A 21,482-nucleotide genomic window follows, 5' to 3' on the forward strand; every position below is an offset into this window, starting at 1 on the left:
GGCAAAATTGCTCAGTATAACAGGATAAAATCCCTTTTTCATACACAGAGCAATAGTGTAAAGAATGTTGTTTGTGTTATTTGTGAGACTGAAGCGCTTCTGAGAGCACAACAAGCAGAATAATGATTCCTTTAGGCTGAAATAAAATCTTTTAGTGTTTTATTGTGCATACTCTGTTTGAAAGGAGCAGCTATACACACTTGCACAACATGACTATGAAACGTCTTTAGGGTTAATCAGTCTTATCATTGACAACCTTTAGAATATGTACAAAATTATGATCAGAAATCAACAGTTTAACTTAGTCTTTACAACATTCATGGAAGGTTGAATAACTCTCTTCAAATGAATGCTACTGAATGTACATACATATACATACATACAAGTATTCAGTGGTGGTCATTTAAACAGATTTAGGTCAAAAAGCCCTTTTACTACAAGCAAAGGTGGTGCTGATTCAGGCAGATCAATCTGATCTGATGCCTCAGAGGATTAAAACTATGTCTCAGGTGGAATCGGCCTATCCATGCTCTGCCCACAAATGCGTCCTGTTACTAGATTGGACAAGCTTTACAGAACATTAGAAAAAATCCCATTAAGCCTAATGAGAAATGTGTAGTGCACAGGTCAGTTGTCAGAATATGGAAATTATTCAAATGGGACCATTTTGTTGTTTTTGTCTCTATATAATGTTGAGTGCCCAGTTTAAAATGCTAGGCTACCGAACTGGACTGTGTTCTTGTGACTAATCAAAACATGGCAGATTGGAAATGACAATGAGAAATTTGTCACAATGCTAACAGTAGTGTCACAGACCAGACCTCTGTGTATCATTTTCAGTCTCTCTCAAGTACTCGTTTTTTTCATTGTCATCTTTGGAGCAACTGAAAAACAACTGAAACAACTGAAAATGCTCCTCTTGCCTGGGCTTTGCATTTTTAAGCTGCACATTTAAGTTAGAGAACCATCAACCCATGAAAGAGCACCTCATTATCCACAACTGTCCATTCAACATTAAGGATACCTTTTGTTGGTAACACTTTATTTGAGTGGTCTTTTGTAGGTGATTAATAAACTCTTAACGGATTATCAGTTACACATCTACGACATACCACTGAAGTAGTAGTGTTTTGTTAATATGTTACTTCCATTAAGCAAAACCTAACCTTACCTAACACCTAACCCTAACCCTGGCCCTAATCCTAACCCTAAACTTAACCTCCACCCAAAACCTAATCCTAACCCTCAAATGTTTCTGACGTGTGACTGAGAGTCTGTTGAGTGTTTGTAAACGGACCACCCAAAATAAAGTGTCAACCTTTTATTTAATCACTCATCCAACATGAAGGAAAAGCTAGAATTGGTTGTGTTTGAATGTCTGGCCCTGTACAACACTGCACACAATATTATCACATTCTGAACACATGAAAAACTTTGCTACTTAGTGGTATATATGACATTTTCCTTGTCTTCCGTCTTGCATTATATGCATTAACCTGCACCCTAAGAAAGGCTTCAGGTCTCTTTTTAGGTCAGAAACATACTCAACATGAAGGCAAAGGACAAAGTCTGGCCAATGCATTGCAAGCATTTTACATTACAGTTAAAACACTTGGTTTTCAAAGGGGCAGTCAATGAACTTTAGAGCATCTGTGGACATGACTTACTGTTATACCAACAGCCAAAACAACTAAACATGAGACAACAGAGGAACGTTTGCTTGATTTGTTTGATTTGTTTGTCCTGCTGGAGTGAACAGGTGATTATGTATCACTTAATACCTCTGTGAGAGACTCTGCCGTGAGAGTTGACTGGTAAAAGTATGCTAGCAGGACAAGACAGCGTGGCTGTCACTATACCACCTCTTGCTGCTACGCTCAGAGTACTACAAGCGTTTGCATACCTGGGATAAGTATTCTTCTGGCTGTAAGCACAAGAAGCGGTGCGCTTTATGTTTAAAAAGGCTTGGTCTGAAATTCTCTGTAATGTGGTCAAGAACCGCCTACCTTGAGAGGAAAGAGCCCATCACAGACTGTCGTTTTATGTACAGTTAAAATGTATAGTGGCAGGCAGTTTGGTACTACAACAGGAAAAAAACACATGCAATAATGAGGTATACATGCGAGGATATCCCATTTACTAGCCACCAGAGAGGAGTGGTAAAAAAAACCATGCAGGAGGTTTGGGGAGACAAAATATTTATTTAAATAAATATTAAGATAATCCCCAATGTTTCAGCTTTATCAACTTCAAACATCTCTCACTGGTTATATCAATGTTATGTAGCGAGGTGTAAGTAAAACAACACTGCTATGAAGAACCACATTTGTGCGTGGGGCATGGATAGATGAATAGAAGGTTCACCACTGGTTACTTTCATACTATCACAGTAATGTGGCTCTTTTATGTGGTTGTGTATTGGGTATGGCCCAAATGTCATGCAGTCTCTCAAAATGTGCTAAGCTGTGTATAATTTAGATGACATTGAGTCTTTGAAGATGTTGCCCAGAATCACAAACACTCCATCCATTACACGCTCACGAAAAAGGTCAAAGCTTGAAAAATGCCTCTCCTGCATGGATATATTTTGTAATTGCATGTCCATGTCGCAGAGAAATTGGTTTATACATTCAGATTAAACACTGGCAGTCTGCCCACTGCGAGTCACGCAAATGCTTTGAATTGAAAGTGACTGGAAAATAGGCATGAGCGTATATTCAGTTCAGTTTAGTCTTTTTTGTAGACTCTCTCCAGCTCACAGTGAAAGAGATGTGTAGAAGGAAGCAGTGCTGGTGCTGTGCTGTTAGCCAGGATGCTTTTCTTTAGTTTCCCAGTAGGCCTTCACTGAACCCGGGACAGGAAAAATGTCAGACGGAAGCTTCGCCAATGTTTGTTTGATGCCCTGTGAAGTCCTTGTCTGTCTGGATCTCCTCAGTGGGCGTGGTCATTTTGTGCCAGCGCTGTGGTGGACAGAAAGAAATATTGCGAGTGATGCATATAGTGATGCATTAAGTTTATATGATTCAAATAATTTCCACATAAATAAAATGTATTGCATCAAAAAACTTGGCAAAAGTAAGCAAACTGAAAAACACAACTTGTGTAGTATATGAGATTCATGTGGAAATTACGTGCACCTTTGAACCAAGTAATTCGCTACAGTATACAACAGAATGCAACAACATAATGCGTTGATATTTGAGCTTTTTTCAACAGCTGCTTTAAAGTCAACCTTAGTACAGTTTACTTGTTTATCCAACATTAGGCTGCCAATAACATTACATTCATTGCATTTGGCAGACATCTTTACCCATAATATATTGTAGGCTTCTCTAGATTCTCTCAAAAAAACATAATTCAACTTGATCAAATAAAGTAACCTTAGTTACCGTTGACATTTTGAGTTCTCTCAACATTTTCTTTTTTACAGTGCATGGTTACTGTATTACATGTATTGGTCACTTCAAACACAAATGTGAATGATGTGAATGATCAAAGCAAGAAAACACCCAAAAATAGGAACTGAGCACCAAGACTTATAATCTGATCCTGTGAAGCAAACCAAACAGAGAAGGAAATAGAGAATAAGATAGCATAGAAGGAGCACAAAAAGGGAAAGCCTGGGTGTTTATCAGCTGTGTTTGTCCACAGATTGATAGAACAGGCCCTAATAAAAGCCTTGCCTGGCGTATGCTGCCCTTGGTGCTGAAGAACATGTAGATGACGTATCCTGGGATGAGCAGCATGGAGGAGAGGGCCATGAGCCAGCCGATGCCCTGCCCCCAGGCCGGGTACACGTATTTCCCCAGAGTCAGAGGGGTCATCTCTATGGCACTGAAGGTGAAAACCCCCTATAACAGAGAAAACACAAGAGGCAGCTTTACTGAGTCATCAGCTGCATCAAAGAAGTGATCAATACACTGATGGAGGAATGGAAGAATGGACAGATGGATGGATGCATAGGACAGATGAATAGATGGATGGATAAACAGATGGATGGAGGGTGAGTGAGGGAATAAATTAGTAAACAGATGTGATCTTCATTAGATATTGCTGTGGCATCCATAACATAAATGACAATTATGTAGCTTTGCAAACAGACCTGACAGATCAGATACATATATTTTGCTAAAGATCTTGTTTTCATGCATGTAGAGTATAATTTCCATACCAGATAGATTAGATAAATATATGTGTGCTATCTATCTACACAGAGTGTCTACTTACTATTTGCACTTTGTAGTTGTACAATTATAGGCTGCAGTCTGCAGTTGTAGAACAACAAAGTGCACCTATATGTTAGTGGAGCTAATGAATGCATGATGAGTGTAAAAACAAGGAGATGAACTTAATAAAGGAGCCAGTGAATGTATATTGGTTAACAAATAATTGCTGCATTGCATAGCTTTTCCATGAACACAGTGTGTTGTAAATATCAGCGAGATTAGATAAATATATATATTGATAAATATGTTGAATTGCATTGACTGTTTTCATAAAGTATATTTTTCATACCAGACAGATTAGCGGTGTGAAGTAGAGCCAGCAGAGTTTCCACCAGCTGCACGGCTGGTAGCCAATCATGTCCTCAATGTTATTATAGAACCTATCTGCTCCTTAAGTGCAGAGAAAGACAGAAAGTCAGTTTGCTCTGCAGACGCTGTATGCCATTGAAGAAGATTACAAGAAGAATCACACTGTATTCACACTGTAATTTTGGGTCAGTTTCTTCTGTTGCCCATTACTGGTTAAGTGCTTAAATTGCCTATTCACATAAGTTCACGTAATTTGTCCAGCCATTTATATCTGACACCATAGTGCTATTGTACTTTGCTGAAAACCAGTGACAGAACCAAAATACATTACATGAAAACCGTGTTGTACTGCAATTAACTTAGTTTAGGCAATAATTGTGTTGCTTTAATATACATCATGTAGAAATGATGAACACATTTAAATCAGGTTGAATTGGCTGCAAATTGTAATAATGTGGTTGACCACTGGGAGTTTTATACCATAAAACCAGGCTATGGAGATTGTCTCAAAGAAGACCAGGAAGAGGAGGCACATCCCACTGGCTGAGTAATAGTCAAACAGCTTGAACACATACAGGCCACCCTGAAAGGAGAAGCAACCATGTCTGTCAGTGGAGAATAGAATAGAATAGAATAGAATAGAATAGAATAGAATAGAATAGAATAGAATAGAATAGATTTTTCTTTCACCAGGTTGCACAGAATAAAGAAAATAGACCAATAAAACATATATACAAAATACAAGACAAAGTATTGTAGAAAGTCCACCTTTCATTTATTTAATTACTTCCATTTAATGCTACAATGTAGAATTTTATGCCATTAGGAAAATAAACAGACAAAATATGTATTAAAAAGAAAATTAACCTAACCTCAACAACTAAATAGAATATTAAGTTCAGTCTTAGAAGTTGGTTGCATTTTCTGCTTTTCAGAATCCAAGTAATCCCAAACACATTCGGTGACATTAAGGTCTGGACTTTGGAGTGGACAGTCCATTCTTATGAGACCAGCAGCTTATTTGTTTGATTTGCAAATGTTCTTTTTTTGTCTGTTTCCTTTTCTCAGTAAGGGCTCCTTGGCAGCTACACATCCTTTCAGACTCATAGTGTTGAGTTGTCTTATCACAGTAGAAGGATGGATGGAAACACTTGTGGATTGTTTCAGATCTGAAGCAAGAGTGGAGCTTGATCTTCTTCCCTCTCTCAAAGATAAAAGCTTAAATTTCTGTTTATCTGATGTTGACAGTGTTGGTGGTCTGCCAGGTCTCGCGTGCTTGTTTCTCTGTGTCTTTTAATTTTTTTGGGGAAAAAAAAAAATTCTAGTTTTGGAAATTATTTTCATTGATTGTCCTTTGACGTTCCTTTTGTTCTGCATGTGAATTATATCTGATTTCCTCAGACATATCTCTTGAAAAATCAGTAACATAATTTACTATAGTTAATTTAATTATAGTAACTTCATTACTATGCTATGGCTATACTTAATGGCTGTTTTGATTGAAAATTAAATAAATGATGGGTGGTCTTTGACTTTTGCAACTACTGTCAATTTACATTAAAAATGTGACTCGGTCTGTTATGTTGAAATGCATCACAAACACAAAGTGGAAAGTCTTCAGGGCTGCAACTCACCTGTGTGATGTTGGACAAGCCAATGAGGAAGGATATAATGCAAACAATCAGGATGAACACTTTCTTCCTCTTTCTCAAAACGGTGGGGTACTCGTCCATCAGAGCGGTGATGAAACCTTCCACAGTACAGAACTGTGGAGATCATTCATTTACTTTGTCATGTCTATACTCTGCTGAGACAGTGATGTCATGATAAAGCAATAAGGAACTCCACTTATTGTGTGCATTACAGTGATTTTACCATGGTGAAGATAAGGTTAAGTAAAATCCTCTTAACCATGGTAAGATCACTGTGAAGTGGGTTTTATAAAACAGGGACAACATACAATCTGATTAAAAAATGTTCAATACATGACTAAATGCATTATTGTTAAATAATATTTAGAACAAACATTTCCGCCAATTAATGTATTTCTTTAACAGTAAGCTATGTATAATTGCCAAGCAAGATAATAATCAAATATTATTTCATGAATCGATCACTGGTTTGCTGCACTTGTCACGTTAATACAGAATTCAGTAGATGTGCTGTGAGTAGATGTTCATATGTGTACGATGATTTGCAAATCCTTTTCAACCTATTCAATTGAATACACTACAAAGACAAGATATTTAATGTTCAAACGGATAAACTTTATTGTTTTTTCAAATATTCACTCATTTTGAATTTGATGCCTGCAACATGTTCCAAAGAAGTTGGGACAGGGGCAACAAAAGTGGGAAAATTGAGGAATGCTCAAAAACATCTGTTTGGAACATTCCACAGGTGAACAGGTTAATTGGAAACAGGTGAGTGTCATGATTGGGAATAAAGGGAGCATCCCTGAAAGGCTCAGTTATTCACAAGCAAGGATGGGGCGAGTTTCACCACTTTGTGAACAACTGCATGAGCAAATAGTCCAACAGTTTAACAACAACGTTTCTCAACGTGCAATTGCAAGGAATTTAGGGATTTCATCATCTACAGTCCATAATATCATCAAAAGATTCAGAGAATCTGGAGAAATCTCTGCAAGTAAGCGGCAAGGCAGAAAACCAACATTGAATGCCCGTGACCTTCAATCCCTCAGACAGCACTGCATTAAAAACCAACATCATTCTGTAACGGATGTTACCACATGGGCTCAGGAACACTTCAGAAAACCACTGTCAGTGAACACAGTTCGTCGCTCCATCTACAAGTGCAAGTTAAAACTCTGCCATGCAAAGCGAAAGCCATATATCAACAACACCCAGAAACGCTGCCGGCTTCTCTGGGCCTGAGCTCATCTGAGATGGACTGACGCAAAGTGGAAAACTGTCCTGTGGTCTGACGAGTCCACATTACAAATTGTTTTTGGAAATCATGGACATCGTGTCCTCTGGGCCAAAGAGGAAAAGGACTGTCCGGATTGTTATCAGTGCAAAGTTCGAAAGCCAGCATCTCTGATGGTGTGGGGGTGTGTTAGTGCCCATGACATGGGTAACTTGCACATCTGTGAAGGCACCATTAATGCTGAAAGGTACATACAGGTTTTGGACCAACATATGCTGCCATCCAAGCAACGTCTTTTTCAGGGACATCCTGCTTATTTCAGCAAGACAATGCCAAGCCACATTCTGCACGTTACAACAGCGTGGCTTCATAGTAAAAGAATGCGGGTACTAGACTGGATTTTTGAAAAAGTGGATATTTGAAAAAACAATAAAGTTTATCCGTTTGAACATTAAATATCTTGTCTTTGTAGTGTATTCAATTGAATAGAGGTTGAAAAGGATTTGCAAATCATTGTATTCTGTTTTTATTTATGTTTTACACAACGTCCCAACTTCATTGGAATTGGGGTTGTATTTTCTTTCATTTGTCATTGAATGGAGTCCAAGGTAGTTTAATATTTAGCCAATAAACTCAAAGCATCCTCAATGCCAGCGTCTCTCTCTCTCTTGCCCTGGTCTGTGGACTCCATAAATCCAGGTTACCTCACACCCTCATCTAAAGGTTTGAGCAATAATAAAATTAATATTGCATAGACCACAACAGAAGAAATGTTGAATGTGTCTAGAATAACAAGCAGGGCTGTAGATAACTCTAAATGACTTTGAAAGCTGTTAACACTGAGTTCGAATAAAGTTAATATACATAATTTATATCTCAAAAATAGAACTGAAACTTCAAGATAGATAACTTGACAATGTAAGCAGAACATTCTTCTTCACCAAATTCCCAAAATACTATAAACATCTAAAGATACCTTTCAATAAGATAACACCTTTGAATATGTGGCATCCAATCAGATTTTAGAACTTGAACTATCTGTTTCATAATTGGTCTTTATGTATAATTGTTCTTGCACGATGTAGATGAGAAAAGTATTAATTGTCACATTTCTGTGTATTTATAGGCTCATGTGTTTTGGCACCTTAGTATTTGTTTGTGTGTAAGTGTGCACATCTTACCTGGCTATCCAGTCCCAGCATTAAAAGCATGGAGAAAAACAGGATGGCCCACAGGGATGACATGGGCAGCTGAGTGACTGCCTGGGGATAGGCTAGGAACGCTAAACCTGGGCCTAATGTTTAAAATGATAGCAGACTCACTCTCAGACCAACACTGACCATCACTCAGCAATAATAGATAAATTACTGTAGCATTATTACAAATGGCTTGCAAGATATTGTCAATAATGCATGTCAAATAGCTATCACATATAATCTGACTGACCATTTCATTAAGTACACCAACATTGCATCTACACTTACTATATAGGTGCACAGACTGTAGTCCATCTGTTTCCTGCATACATGACCCCCTTTCACCCTGTTCATCAATGGTCAGGACCACCATAGAGGAGGTATTGTTTGGGTGATGGATCATTCTCAGGACTGCAACACTGACATGGTGGTGGTGTGTGCTATGCTTCTGCAAGTGGAACAGATAGCAGTGCTGCAAGTTTTAAACATCTCAGTGTCACTGCTGCACTGAGAAAAGTCCACCAGTCAAAAATATCCAGCCAGCAACGGATATTTGGGCAGCAGTGACCCTGACAGTGTTTAAAAACTCCAGCAGCACTGCTGTGTCTGACCCAGTCAGCACAACACACACTTACACACCACCACCACAAAAGTGTTACTGCAGTGCTGAGAAAGATCCACCACCCAAATAATAAATAATACCTGCTCTGTGGTGGTCCTATGGGGGTCCTAACTATTAGAACAGGGTAAAAGGGGCTAATAAAGTATGCTGAAAACAGATGGACTTCAGTCTAAAATTGTACTACAGGTGGCATCAAATGTTAAGTGGAGCTGATAAAAAGGACAAAGACTGTACATACAAGGAGGTGTACTTAACGAAGTGGCTGGTCAGATTACACTGTGTGTGCTGTTGGACAGTGTGACTCTAACCTGAAGCAGCGAGCTCCTGGATAGGTTTTTTGGTGATGTAGGACATGAATCCTACAATGGAGAAGATGACAATGCCGGCAAACATGCTGGTGAAGGAATTTATACAGCACACGATCACAGCATCTCTACAACATGGAGGAGTCTTATGGTTAGTATACAGGTTAGTTAAAATCTCATGATTTTATGTTCAAGACACTATAACTGTGTAGCATGTAGACTTACAAATTGATAACATATTCATATTATTTGCAGTTACATCTTATTTTCAGGTAAGAACATATATGTTTAATCTTATGGTCTACATTATTTGATTCCATGACTTTTTAAAATGTGGAACCCAAAATCTGACATTGCATGACCCAAGTGTGATCTACATTGATGCAGTATTTCTGGCACATGTAGAAGAAGGGATGTACTTGTAGACGTTGTTATTGAAGGGATTGTAGCTGCCCAGAGCGATCAGAGAGCCCAAACCTAGACCATACGAGAAGAAGATTTGAGTGGCAGCGTCCAGCCACACCTGAAGAAACACAGAACACAGAGAGAATGTACATTTGAGTTATACTGTCTCCATGTGTTGGCTGGGGTGTTTCAGTTATTTCAGTCATATCAATCCTTAGAAGTTGAAGTTATTGCTAGCAGTTCTATAGATGGCAGTTATAGTTCTTAATCTTAAGACATTATTCCAAAGCAACCTAGATTTAAGTAAATTGAAAATGATGAAAAAACAGGTGTTTGAAAACTGAACTTTAAAAAAAAATAGTAAGATACAAGAAAATGGGACACCTAAAAACATTGCAAGACGCGGTACACCATCAAAACTGTCACCATCAGACAAACAGCACTGCTTCAGATCTGAAAAAATCCATATAGTCCAGAAATAACACACATCTGCAAACTTTACCTCTGATTTCAGAAGCTTTTTGAAGTCAGGAGTGATGTAGAAGAGAACGCCATCTTTAGCGCCGGGGAGAGTGACCCCTCGGAAAAACAGGATGAAGAGCATGAAGTAAGGGTAAGTGGCAGAGAAATACACCACCTGAGGGGAGTAATAAAAGGAGGGAAATGGAGAGAGGAATAACATGAAGGCTATTTGGCAGACAGTATAATTCAGATGTTCGGACGGCAATGGTTCCATGATGATTTGTTTCAGCGTAGGAACATGATTTGCCCATCGTAGGTTAATGATCATGCTTAATTGGTAATGTCTATGAAGGCTGTAGGCCACTGGAGTGTTAATTTAATCCACATGCACAGTTCACATTAAGATCGAATTATCCTCTGACAACAGGAAGGGAATGATTTTCTCTCCTATTTGAATGTTCTCTTGCATTATGGCTTGGTGGGCTGCAGTGTCTCTGGATTAATCACATTATTTACGCTGGAAAAAAACTGATGCATTAAATGTACTCATCATTTCCACTAGAATAAAATGTATTACCAACACAGTTATTGCCACACAAATAAAATTATGGCTGCTGCATTCATCTAATGTATTTGAATCATGTAGAAATGACGTACACATTTGAATTAAGTAAACCGAATGCAGCATTTGGTTCAGTGTAGCTGAAAAACTTGAATGTCATACAAATGAGCACAAATGATGGTTAGGGATAAGGAAATCAAGATTGAGAGAATTCCACAGTTTAAAACAAGGCCATATGTAGTGTAAGAGGCTCTGGTAGTTATACTTTTCCGGTCCACTCCACCCCTTTCCAGATAGAGAAGTAGACCAGGACCCAGGCCAGGGCTAGAGTTCCAGCCAGTGGCCAGCGCAATTCCCCCGGCTCCTCCAGGCCATTGGTCAACTGGTGCATGTTTCTCCTGGTGGGACACACATAAACAGCACATACAGGTTTTATTATTTAGTTGTCTATCACAGCCTATTGAGGTTTTAATTGTTAATTAAATGTTAAACATGAGTTCAACGTGCAGAGTTTTAGTTTTAATTTGAGGGTAAATTGGGGTAACAAGTGTGGGAATTACAATCATAACAGCAATCACAATAGGTGCCCACAAGTAACTGGTCAATTGGTTGTTCAGCAGTTACATGGACAAGTGTGTAGAACATGTGTGTGTAGAACATGTGTGTGTAGAACATGTGTGTGTAGAACATGTGTGTGTTTCCTGAAAATGTTCTTTCTCATAAGTTTCATGCTGTATATTTCAAGGTGGAGGTGCATCATTCTGCTGTGCAGTGCTGCTTGCAAAAATGATCTGCAATGAGGAGTCATCAAAAGGAAACCTCACTGGCGACCTCATTACATAGGTCAATATCTGAAACTACCTCTGCATAAGCCAAAGGCATTTTGGAGATAAATGCAGTGGACTGACTGGTAAAAAACTCTTTGACCACAATCCAAAAGGTTTGTGTGGAGAAAAAAAGGAACAATATTTGATTAAACTAACACCTAACTAACTGTATCTATTACAGTGGGGTTGTGTGGCATTACACAGGTAACGGGAAGAATGAGTTCACTAAATATCAGCACACTGTGGAAGCAAATGTGACACAGTCAGTCATGAGACTGAAGCTGAAAAGAGGCTGGCTGCTATAACAGGACAATCATCCAAAACATACCTCAAAATCCAGCATGAGCTACTTTAAGAAATGCAAGCTGAAGGTTTTGGAATGGCCCCTTGCTTGAACATCATTGAAATTCTGGGGGCAGATCTAAAATGTGCTGCACATGCAAGCTGGCCCATGAATATTACAGATCAAGAACAGAAAATATCCTAGCTGGCTGCAAAAGGCCTGCCAAAAGGAGGAGTTACTAAATACTGATATTGGATGTCCAGAGCTGGGGAATTTCTATATTATTTTTTTTTATTATTAGTAGCTACATTTACACTTGCAGGAAAATGTGATATTTAAAAAGGATTCTGCTGAGGTTGTGTGTTTTTTTTAATTGAAACATTATCAAAATATGTAGTTTGGCCACTGATTCAACATGACAAGACTGATTAGACTTCACTCACTCCCAGAACTCAGTGACTGCGCTGGTCAGGTTGGTGGTGTCTGGCAGGCTGTAGTTAGAAAAACAGTTCTCAGTGTTCCAGGGGTTATCACAGCTCTGCCATGGCAGTTCCTACAAAGGGACAAAGATGGTGATGTGAAACTGGATACTAATAATGAAGTTGGTTTTAAAGCATTTTTCTAAAACCCAAAGCTCTACAGTACAGAAAACCTAGCTATAGAACACATTACAAGCTGTGCACATAGTGCCATGCTGTGGACACAAGCAGCATTGCTTAAACAATAAAAGCAGTACTAGAGAGCAATGGGCAAGGTTAAAATGGACAAAATGAGTAAAATAGCACAAAAAATTATAATAAATTAGTGAGCAAGAATTCACTCTAAAATATGAAAGTTTCTAAATAATTCTTGGCTTGAACATTCAGTTCTATAAACTTTATAGAGCCACTATATTATATGGAGGTCCTGTACACTTGCATAGCTCTATATCGGTCATAGTGTAGAGCAGGCATGTCAAACTGGACCTTCCAGGCCAAAGTGCTGTGGAGTTTAGCATTTACCCTCATCTAATGCTCTGAGTTCAGTTAATGAAGACCTTGCTAATTAGCTGATGAGCTGTGTCAGGTGTGTTTAGTAAGGCAATGTGCTGAAGTCTGCAGTGTTTTGGCCTGTGAGGACTGGAGCCCGACACATGCGTAGAGTGTCGATAACACTAAATTGCCTTTACATTGAGTCCCCGGACTGGGGCTGTGAACCACTGAGCTGGAGAATAGATAAAACATCAGAGAAAGTGGAAAGATGAGTGTTGAGAGAAAACTGTCAAAAATAGCAGAGCTACTACTGTACATAAGCTATAGATAAAAAATAAATAAAGATGAAGAAGTCAAGGAACAGACTTAAGTCCAAAAGAGTGCTATTTGAAGCTTGTTTAAAAGTCTGTGTTCTGCAGCGAAGAGTGAAAGTTTTTATTCCCATGACGCAGAGAGCCCTCGCCGAGTGCTCCGCTCTGCACAAAAACATCCAGTCGCTTATTATTTCTCCAGCGGCTTTTAAAGTGCACTCTGGAGTAGAGACTGCCACAAAGAGCCGGGTCAAGGGGGTGGGGAGGAAAGGAACGAGAAACAGGGAGATAGGGAACTCCATGAAAGCAACAATGGCTGCCGGAGCTGGAGAAATAACTCCCTTTTCAGAACAATAAGAACAGGACATTGTGCTCCGTGGAGCAAAAAGATGGAATAACTTTGAAAATCATAATCATTATTTGCTCCTAAATCATTCAGATCAGCTCATTCATATTTGAGTGAATGGACAAGTGAACAATTGAACACACTTTAAAATGCACTTCAGAGCTCAAAGTAACAAATGAATAGATGGGCTGAGGATGACTGAGCCGTTAGTGATCAAAGAAAGTGGCGGGGCTTACTGATCTGAAGGAGCTGAACAGGTAGTAGAGTGCCCAGGCGATAATGATGATGTAATAAATGTTGAGCCAGAAGGACAAAACAGCAGCAGCCAGACCTACACCTGAGAGAGAGAGGGAGGGAGGGAGAGGGAGAGAGTAAAATCATTGGTTTTGTAAAAGTGTACATTTTTTATTGGTACACCCAAAATGGTATCTGTGGAAAGCTGGATTTTATCCCAAGTATTTGTATTGGTACATCTACCGTGGATGTTCACACAATGTAAATGTCAGCTGCTAAACAGGTTTTCTTGTCAAGTGCTGCCTTTTATATTGGAATTGCTTTGGCTATATTGCATGCACAGCTGCTGTGCACAAATGAGGCAGAGAGAAGAAAGAGAGAATCTAAGCTATCTTTAGCATACAACTTGAGAGATCCCCTGGTGGAAGGCCTGATTATGAGGTGATCTTGGTATTGATGCATACCATTTTCACATTTTTTGTTTACCCCTATAGTTTCATTTCAGAAGGTTTACAAGGCAAAAGTATTTTCTGTTATATCAGTACCAGAATGAAGGACTTTTATACTTATACACTAGACACAAATTACAGTAAAAATTGCCAGAAAAGTAATGTATATTCATCGTTTAATATAAATAAAATGTATTTTACTGTAGATAATATAAATTGGTTTACACTGTAAAAAATGCTTTTAATTTACAGTATTTTACAGTAAAATACCTAGTTATTTTACAAGATCATACTCTAAAATATTGCACATTTTTTAAAACGGTGCATCGGTTTACAGTAACATATCAAACAGCGCAATTCATAGCTATTTGCAGTTGTCAGTAAAAGTACTTACAATTTACAGTAAATAAGAGTGAACTGTAAAATACTGAATATACACTGGGTGCCAGTAAATTTCACAATTTTTTAGAGTGTAGATTTTGGTCAAAACGTGTATGTGTGTTACATACCTTTCATCATGGGAATAAGTTTCCACACCCCTAATCCACCCACTGAAGTGTACTGTCCGAGTGCTGTCTCCAGCAGAAAGAGAGGAATCCCAGCAAAAATCAGTGTAGTAAAGTACGGGATCAGAAATGCTCCTGAAATGATAATGTTAATGTCCAGCTTTCAGTTAAACATGTGTTTAAAAGAGCACTTCATATATCCACCATTTTATGTTCACATTCAATTATATCCAGTGTTTTTAACTTTGTTTCAAAGTCAAGAAATGAGAAAAAGATAGCAAAAATGTAAACAATGTTTTTTTTTTGGGGGGGGTGTCCTGGCTTATTACGTCCTATGGCTTATTTTCCAGTAAATACTTGCGAGATTTAGATATAAATTGGGAGATGCAAATTGTGTCATAGTAGTGAGGAATGGAAGCCTTGGCCTGCAAGTATTCCTGGGAATTTAAGATGTTCAGAAATCACTAAAACAGCCCCAGCACTAATGTGGTAAGACCTATGATACATGCAAATATTTCTGTCTTCAGTTTCAAAATCAAACTTTTGGTGCCTGGAGATTTAACTTCTTTGTGTTCACATGCTGGTAATCTAATGCCCTTTAACTTCTTTTTGTATCTCCCTTGGTGGTCATTGTGCCAGCAGAATGGAACTCCACTGGAGAATTTTTCATGAATTTAAAATTATTTAATAAATTATTTTGCCGTACCTCTGTTATCCCATTAACCAGGGCAATGTTGGCTCTGTGTGTGAAATGTTGTTACTCTGTGTTGAGCTGCTAGAGAGCAATGATTTGTGGAAATTCTTTAATAATTTTTTAACTTTGGGTGCAAATATGTTAAAACAGGTACTTAATCATTATTGACAACTAATGCCAGAGTGGGCAGTCGGAGAATTCCTGGTGGCTTTCAGCTGGTTACTAAGAGCTATATAGGCATATGAACAGGCTATAAATGTTACATTGTGGCCCACACCTCAAGTGGCACAGCCTCAGTTCACTGACTGTACCTGAGACAGTAAATAGAGATTACATAAGATAAAGTTAGCTTCCCATTCATAATTTCTGTTCTTCCTTAAATGATATAGCAGTTATGTTCAGATGCCTGGACGGGTAATAGCATGCAGCTACTGCGCTATTTAAGGTGGACCAGAAATTCAAATTAAAGGCCTCAAGAGGTTAGAGTATAAAATTCAATGCAACTGTGTGAATCTGGCCGCAATATTGTCCAGATTGGTACCAGCTGACATAACAGACAGCGCTCTAGAGAGTTTGTAACATTTGTGTCAAGCTTTCAGTTCTTTATCATGTGCCAGTTTTTTGTATTTTTTATTTGAAGCTACAGTTGTGGTTGCAAGATGTAATTGAGGATGTATAAAATATATATGTTGCTTACGTATGTCATTTGCTACCCATCCAAAACCAAAAACACAAGTCTAACAACATTGTTGTTGTTGGTTTTCTGCAAATTTGGTACTTAGAATGCTTATTTACTACAAAAGCTGGTAAGAGTTTTGTGAAAATGTCAAAGCTCACATTATCAGTAAGGTAAGACATAAACCATAACGTTGATCATAACCACATACATTCTTTTAATCTCTTCCAATCCTGGTGAAAACTATTAAAACCTCTCCACAATGATGGTCGAGATAAAAACAGATAGCAGCTTTCTTGAAATAAAAAAAAAATTGTCAATGGAATCCTAATTCAGATCTGTAGATGTTGACCTGAGAGGTCACTGTAATAGGCTTAATACAGACCATCTCAACAAGCAGTTATAGCTGCTCACAACATTCTGTAACTGGAGTTTGACTGGATTAGGTTTTGGTTAAGGTTAGGGTTAGCATTAGTTTTTGGGTTGAGGTTAGGTGCCAGGGTGAGAGTTAGGATTAAGGGGTTGAGGTTAAGGTTACAGCTAATTTTAAGATTAAGTATGTACAATACTTAAGTAATGTATCAACAGTACATCTACAAGATATTTATCTGTTTTTGACTGTTTTGTTCTGTTAGGTGCGCTGGTTGTGTAGGCTCTGGTTATTCCAATGGTTATGCTAGAATGTAACTGCTGCACTGCTAAAGTGTAATGGGAAAATTTGAACAAGAAACTGAGCGAAAAAGAAGCTCCCTTCATCTTTACTGAGTTTGGTATATATATATATATATATATATATATATATATATATATATATATATATATATATATATATACACACCTATATATATATACTCACATACAAATGTCCTACAGTAAGTTCAAGAACAGAGTGAATCTTACTGTGGCTTCCCACCAGTTTCTATGGCTGGCTACGTATTGAACTGGTCAGTCACATATTTGCAGCTCAAAAGAAATCAATCAGTCGGTGCAGTATATTTAGAGGGCACTAGCCTATGCAGCAGAATTGTGGCACTGGGCCTGATGAAGAAGGACATGTGTAGGACGGAGTCTCCTGACATTAGATCAGGAATTAATTATCCATTCCCTGACTTGAATGACCCCAAATTGACACTCTGGGGTGAGTTCCACTGGTCCTGCATCACATAGGCCTACCAGATTGATCTCAGGCTTACCCGATCAAAAATAGAAAGAATATTTAAATAGATTAGTTTTTTTTTTATTTAAATTTGATTTATTTTCTGTGAGTGCTGTCTTTGTGTTATAACCAATCAAATAATACAGTTTCCTCCAAGCTCCTTTCTTCAGCCCTCCAGTCATTGCACAGCAACCATTGCCCAAGCCTTAAGTTTGTTATCAGTGTACCAGTGTTTGAAGTTGAAAGACAAATGTGCAGGCATTTTAAAAGAAGGTTTTAGTCCTGTAAATTATGCCATTTTCTACCCATCCAAAGCCAAAAAAACATTATCATCAATTTTCTGTGAATTTGGCATTTACAATGTTTTTTCACTACAAAGACTGTAACAGGTTTTGTGAAAATGCCAAAGCAGATGTCTGTCATTACTTCAGTGCATTACAGGTAAGACATGAATGGCTCATGAACATTTTTCGTGCCCGGGGCAACAGTTACAGACAACAGTAACTGCAGCACCATTAAAGGTGCAACAGACCATTCAAAACAATCTGGCAAAGCGGACTTAATTTGGCAATGAATTGCTGGTTCAATGCAAATTTCCAAGCATGATTGTCTACGGCTTTTAACGCTCTGGTTCTAGGTTTAAGTTTGTGCAGTAATGGGTTACAGTGCTGGAGTCTCTGACTGGTAGCGTCAATATGTGCATCTGTATTAAAACAAGTTTTACATTTTTGGGCACTATGTGTGTAACTATACCCATAGGGCTCATGACCACCTGCAGCCTCATGGCCCATAAGCAGGTCAAATGACCCCTGCTTACTAGAAATTGCATAGCAAGTTTACTCAATGTCAGAGCTGGGCAGTAACTAAGTACATTTAATATGAATTGACAGGAAAGTAACTTTTACTCAGTTACATTTTAGTCAGTTATTAAACATTTTTACTGATGTCTTTTTTACTAAGTACTTTTGTACTTCAGGTTGATTTTGGAATGTATTTAGTGGAGTATGGGTTCAGGCTCTATATACAATATCAATGCACGAGTTTATTATCAGTGGTTAAATGTTGAGCAATTGCAGGTGATGCTCCTTCATGCAAGTGTTGTTATTTTAAGTGAAGAGGCCAATCTGTTTACTTAGTCATGCTCACTTACACAATAACTTGGAAGATGAAGAAAAGAGAAGAGCTGCAAACCTTTGAGTACACAAAAGACTTCTCTTACAGCCTTCAGGTTATACGTATACTCAAAAGTGAAATGCAAACACTTGAACTTTCATTTGTTAGTAACGTAACAAGGGTTTGCCTTGCAAATGTGTAATAAGTTATAAGCCTATTTTCAGGCAAATGAAATGTAATTAACTGTGGCAGGGTTGTGACACTGATGTGGCACTGATCTAATTAATCTTATAGCCTTGAAATAACGCTAAATAAGTCAAGTTGAATCCAATGTATAGATCAAAGAAAATGGTACACTGCAGCGCCAGAGGGTAATATGTCTGAGATTTTAATAGCCTATCCCAGATCAGTGTGTAAGAGAAAACCCTCTAAACCCTCCAGCATTCACCTTGAGGCAAAATATCCTTACCGCCTCCATTCTTGCCACACAGGTAGGGGAACCTCCAGACGTTCCCCAGGCCAATGGCGTATCCGATGCAGGACAGCAGGAAGTCAAATTTGCCCTTCCAGGTTCCCCGATCAGGAAGGTCCGGTTTCTTCTCTTCTGCAGGAAGAGTCATGTTGTGGTTCAGCTCCTCGAACGGCACAGCCTGCTTGACCTCTGTGGGCGAGTTGAGGTCCACTGTGCTCTGCCCTGTCTTCCCCATGGCAGGACCACGGTCCAGCTAGTGTCCTCTGGGGTCTACTCACACAGTCCAGTACTCCGCTACAACAACGAAACAACTGTTCACTCTTGTCTATTGAGATGTTCTTCAGTGGATGGTATTCAGATCAAATTCAGCAAGAGGAGAGAAAGATGAAAGTGTTTATTTGGGGCCTAATGTCAAAAACTCTATTCCAATACTTTATGCCTATCACTCCAATGAGCTGTGGGTTTGTAATTTCCATAAAAATCTAAAGGTTATTCTATAGCATCTCCAAGCTAATCTCAAGTAACCCAAGCTGAAGGAAGCCAAACATCACATTCAAGTCATTCATTCTACAGTTTCTTCAGTATTGTCATACATTAAATTCCCCTCATTTTGTGTAATGCAATTTAATCTTCTGAGAAAGACATCCGACTTCAAGATTCCTTATGCTCTTCGCCCTAATGGCCCAAGCTGTTTCATTCTCTTACACTCTACGGTTTTCAAAGAAAGAAAATTAGAGTGAAATATCTTATGTATTTGCTTGATGGTTCCCCTTGATGAATTATCCCTCCTATCCCACAAATGCGTAGCTGCCCAATGACTTTTTATAAGCCGTTCACTTTGCTGACAAACATGGCAATTATAGCCAAATTATGACTGTGGAGATACATTTGTTTTTGTTTACTCCCACCGACTGGTGACAGACACATCGATTTCATTCACCAAAATATCGTGCTGAAAGTAATCTCCATTTAATGCACAGCTGTTTCTCTGGCTCGAATGAAAATACTCTCGAATCATCCTCAGTCAACCCCCATGCAATTGCATTGTCCATTAACAATTTGACAGGCTTCAAACAGCATCACTCATTACAGATTTAATCGAAGATTCAAAACTCAATCCAATTCAAAGTGGCCACTTTATAAAAAGTATCAGTGTGTTTTTTTTTCAGGATTTGTGTTTTAGTTGTTCAACCATGGCCACTGTAGGTAATGAGTAATGAGTTTCCATACATTGGGCACCAATTATGTAGGTGGGTATAAGAGTTTCTTTACATGTGGCATCAATTTAGTGCTGCACTATAGTACTACTGCCACATAACTGCAGTTACAGAAGCTAACACCAGTAGAGAACTCTAGACAAGTCTAACCAGTAGTTTGTTCATGTACCTCTGCAAGGTGTCAAAAAGGGGTTTTTGGAGTGATTCTTTAGTAGAACCACTTTAAACAACTTTTAGAATCTTTCAATGGATGTTTCTTCTCTGAAGTTTAAAGATCCATCATGTAAATGTTTCATACTAATATGAGTGTAAAGTTTCTTAGAATTCCATGCATAAGTTTCTTAGGACTGTATGCAAAAGCCCAGAACCAATTAGTAATGTGGTTCTCTGGAATGCTTGATAAGAGAGGGAGCACTATTGTACCTGAGAGATGTGAAGGTGTCTTTCCTTTGGTCAAGTGGATGGCAGAGCTAACAGCCAGAAGTGGTGAAGTCAAAACATCCAGAGGAGAGTCAGTCCCAATGGCCAGTTGACTAGTCCATCCATCTGCATTACAAAGCCAAAAGAAACTGTCCCAGTATTCCAACTGAGGCAAGCTTCCCTCTCTCTCTCTCTCTCATTCAGTTGCTGGGGCCCCTGTTCCCTGGAAAGCCCATGGCTGGTATCGAGCCACAGATAATAAGCTTCGACCTGTTGTCTGATATGATTATTGCTTCACCACAGTAAGAGCCTGGGGCTAACAGAGAGGACTCAGTCTACTGCTTCTGGTACACTGTGTGTGTATGTGTGTGTGTGTGTGTGTGTGTGTAAGTGTGTATGCATATGTATTATGGTGGCTTACATCTGTGGATATGTGTGTGTGTGTGTGTGTGTGTGTGTGTGTGTGTGTGTCAGCATGTGCTTAGTTTGCCAGCTTCTGCCAGTGCGGTTGCCATGGGATATCCCTTCAGATGAAAACTCCATGCAAGAAGTGAAAGAGCTTGTTGAATTTTGAAAAATCAAGTAGGCACAAGGCCTGAAATGCAGACAACATGAGGCCGGGCTCAAAAAAAAAAAAAGCCCAAAGCCACAACTTTATTAATTAAGTCTGGCTTTACAGGTTGAAACTTTTATATGACTAGATGCAGGTAGTGAGTTTCAGGCTACTTAATTTTTGTATGTAAAGCAATTCAAAAAAAGTTAAATGCACTAATTACCTGAACTAACAGCTTGTATTTTTAATCTAGCGCATTGTTCTCTGTATGAACATAG

The 21,482-nt window shown here is 38.6% G+C and overlaps 1 protein-coding gene across 2 annotated transcripts; it reads right to left on the bottom strand.

Annotated features, from left to right (window-relative positions):
* Positions 1 to 142: 142 nt before the first annotated feature.
* On the bottom strand, positions 143 to 20,992 carry slc6a1l (solute carrier family 6 member 1, like). Of its 2 annotated transcripts, none has more exons than XM_017696974.2 (15): positions 20,655 to 20,992; positions 19,012 to 19,308; positions 14,907 to 15,038; positions 13,951 to 14,051; positions 12,530 to 12,639; positions 11,242 to 11,374; positions 10,455 to 10,589; positions 9,967 to 10,070; positions 9,551 to 9,675; positions 8,606 to 8,718; positions 6,170 to 6,301; positions 5,016 to 5,118; positions 4,516 to 4,616; positions 3,684 to 3,851; positions 143 to 2,960 (listed from the first exon to the last, which is right to left on the bottom strand). In XM_017696974.2, the coding sequence occupies exons 2-15, from the start codon at positions 19,247 to 19,249 to the stop codon at positions 2,868 to 2,870; spliced, it is 1,788 nt and encodes a 595-aa protein (XP_017552463.1). In that variant the 5' UTR covers positions 19,250 to 19,308; positions 20,655 to 20,992; the 3' UTR covers positions 143 to 2,867. The 2 variants fall into 2 exon arrangements, with proteins under 2 accessions (XP_017552463.1, XP_017552462.1); XM_017696973.2 differs by having other exon boundaries at positions 19,012 to 19,352.
* Between the last annotated feature and the right edge of the window lie 490 nt (positions 20,993 to 21,482).

This window comes from Pygocentrus nattereri, chromosome 1 (assembly GCF_015220715.1).
Source record: "Pygocentrus nattereri isolate fPygNat1 chromosome 1, fPygNat1.pri, whole genome shotgun sequence".
Classification (NCBI taxonomy): Eukaryota; Metazoa; Chordata; class Actinopteri; order Characiformes; family Serrasalmidae; genus Pygocentrus; species Pygocentrus nattereri.

What these genes read in the sequence shown, in the direction of transcription:
- slc6a1l (XM_017696974.2), bottom strand. Translation starts at nt 19,249, where the DNA reads ATGGGGAAGACAGGGCAGAGCACAGTGGACCTCAACTCGCCCACAGAG. An exon ending in GGGTGGAGTGGACCGGAAAA is followed by an intron (nt 10,590 to 11,241) that starts GTATAACTACCA and finishes TACTCCCCTCAG; the next exon opens with GTGGTGTATTTCTCTGCCAC. An exon ending in CTCCATAGCCTGGTTTTATG is followed by an intron (nt 4,617 to 5,015) that starts GTATAAAACTCC and finishes TCTGCACTTAAG; the next exon opens with GAGCAGATAGGTTCTATAAT.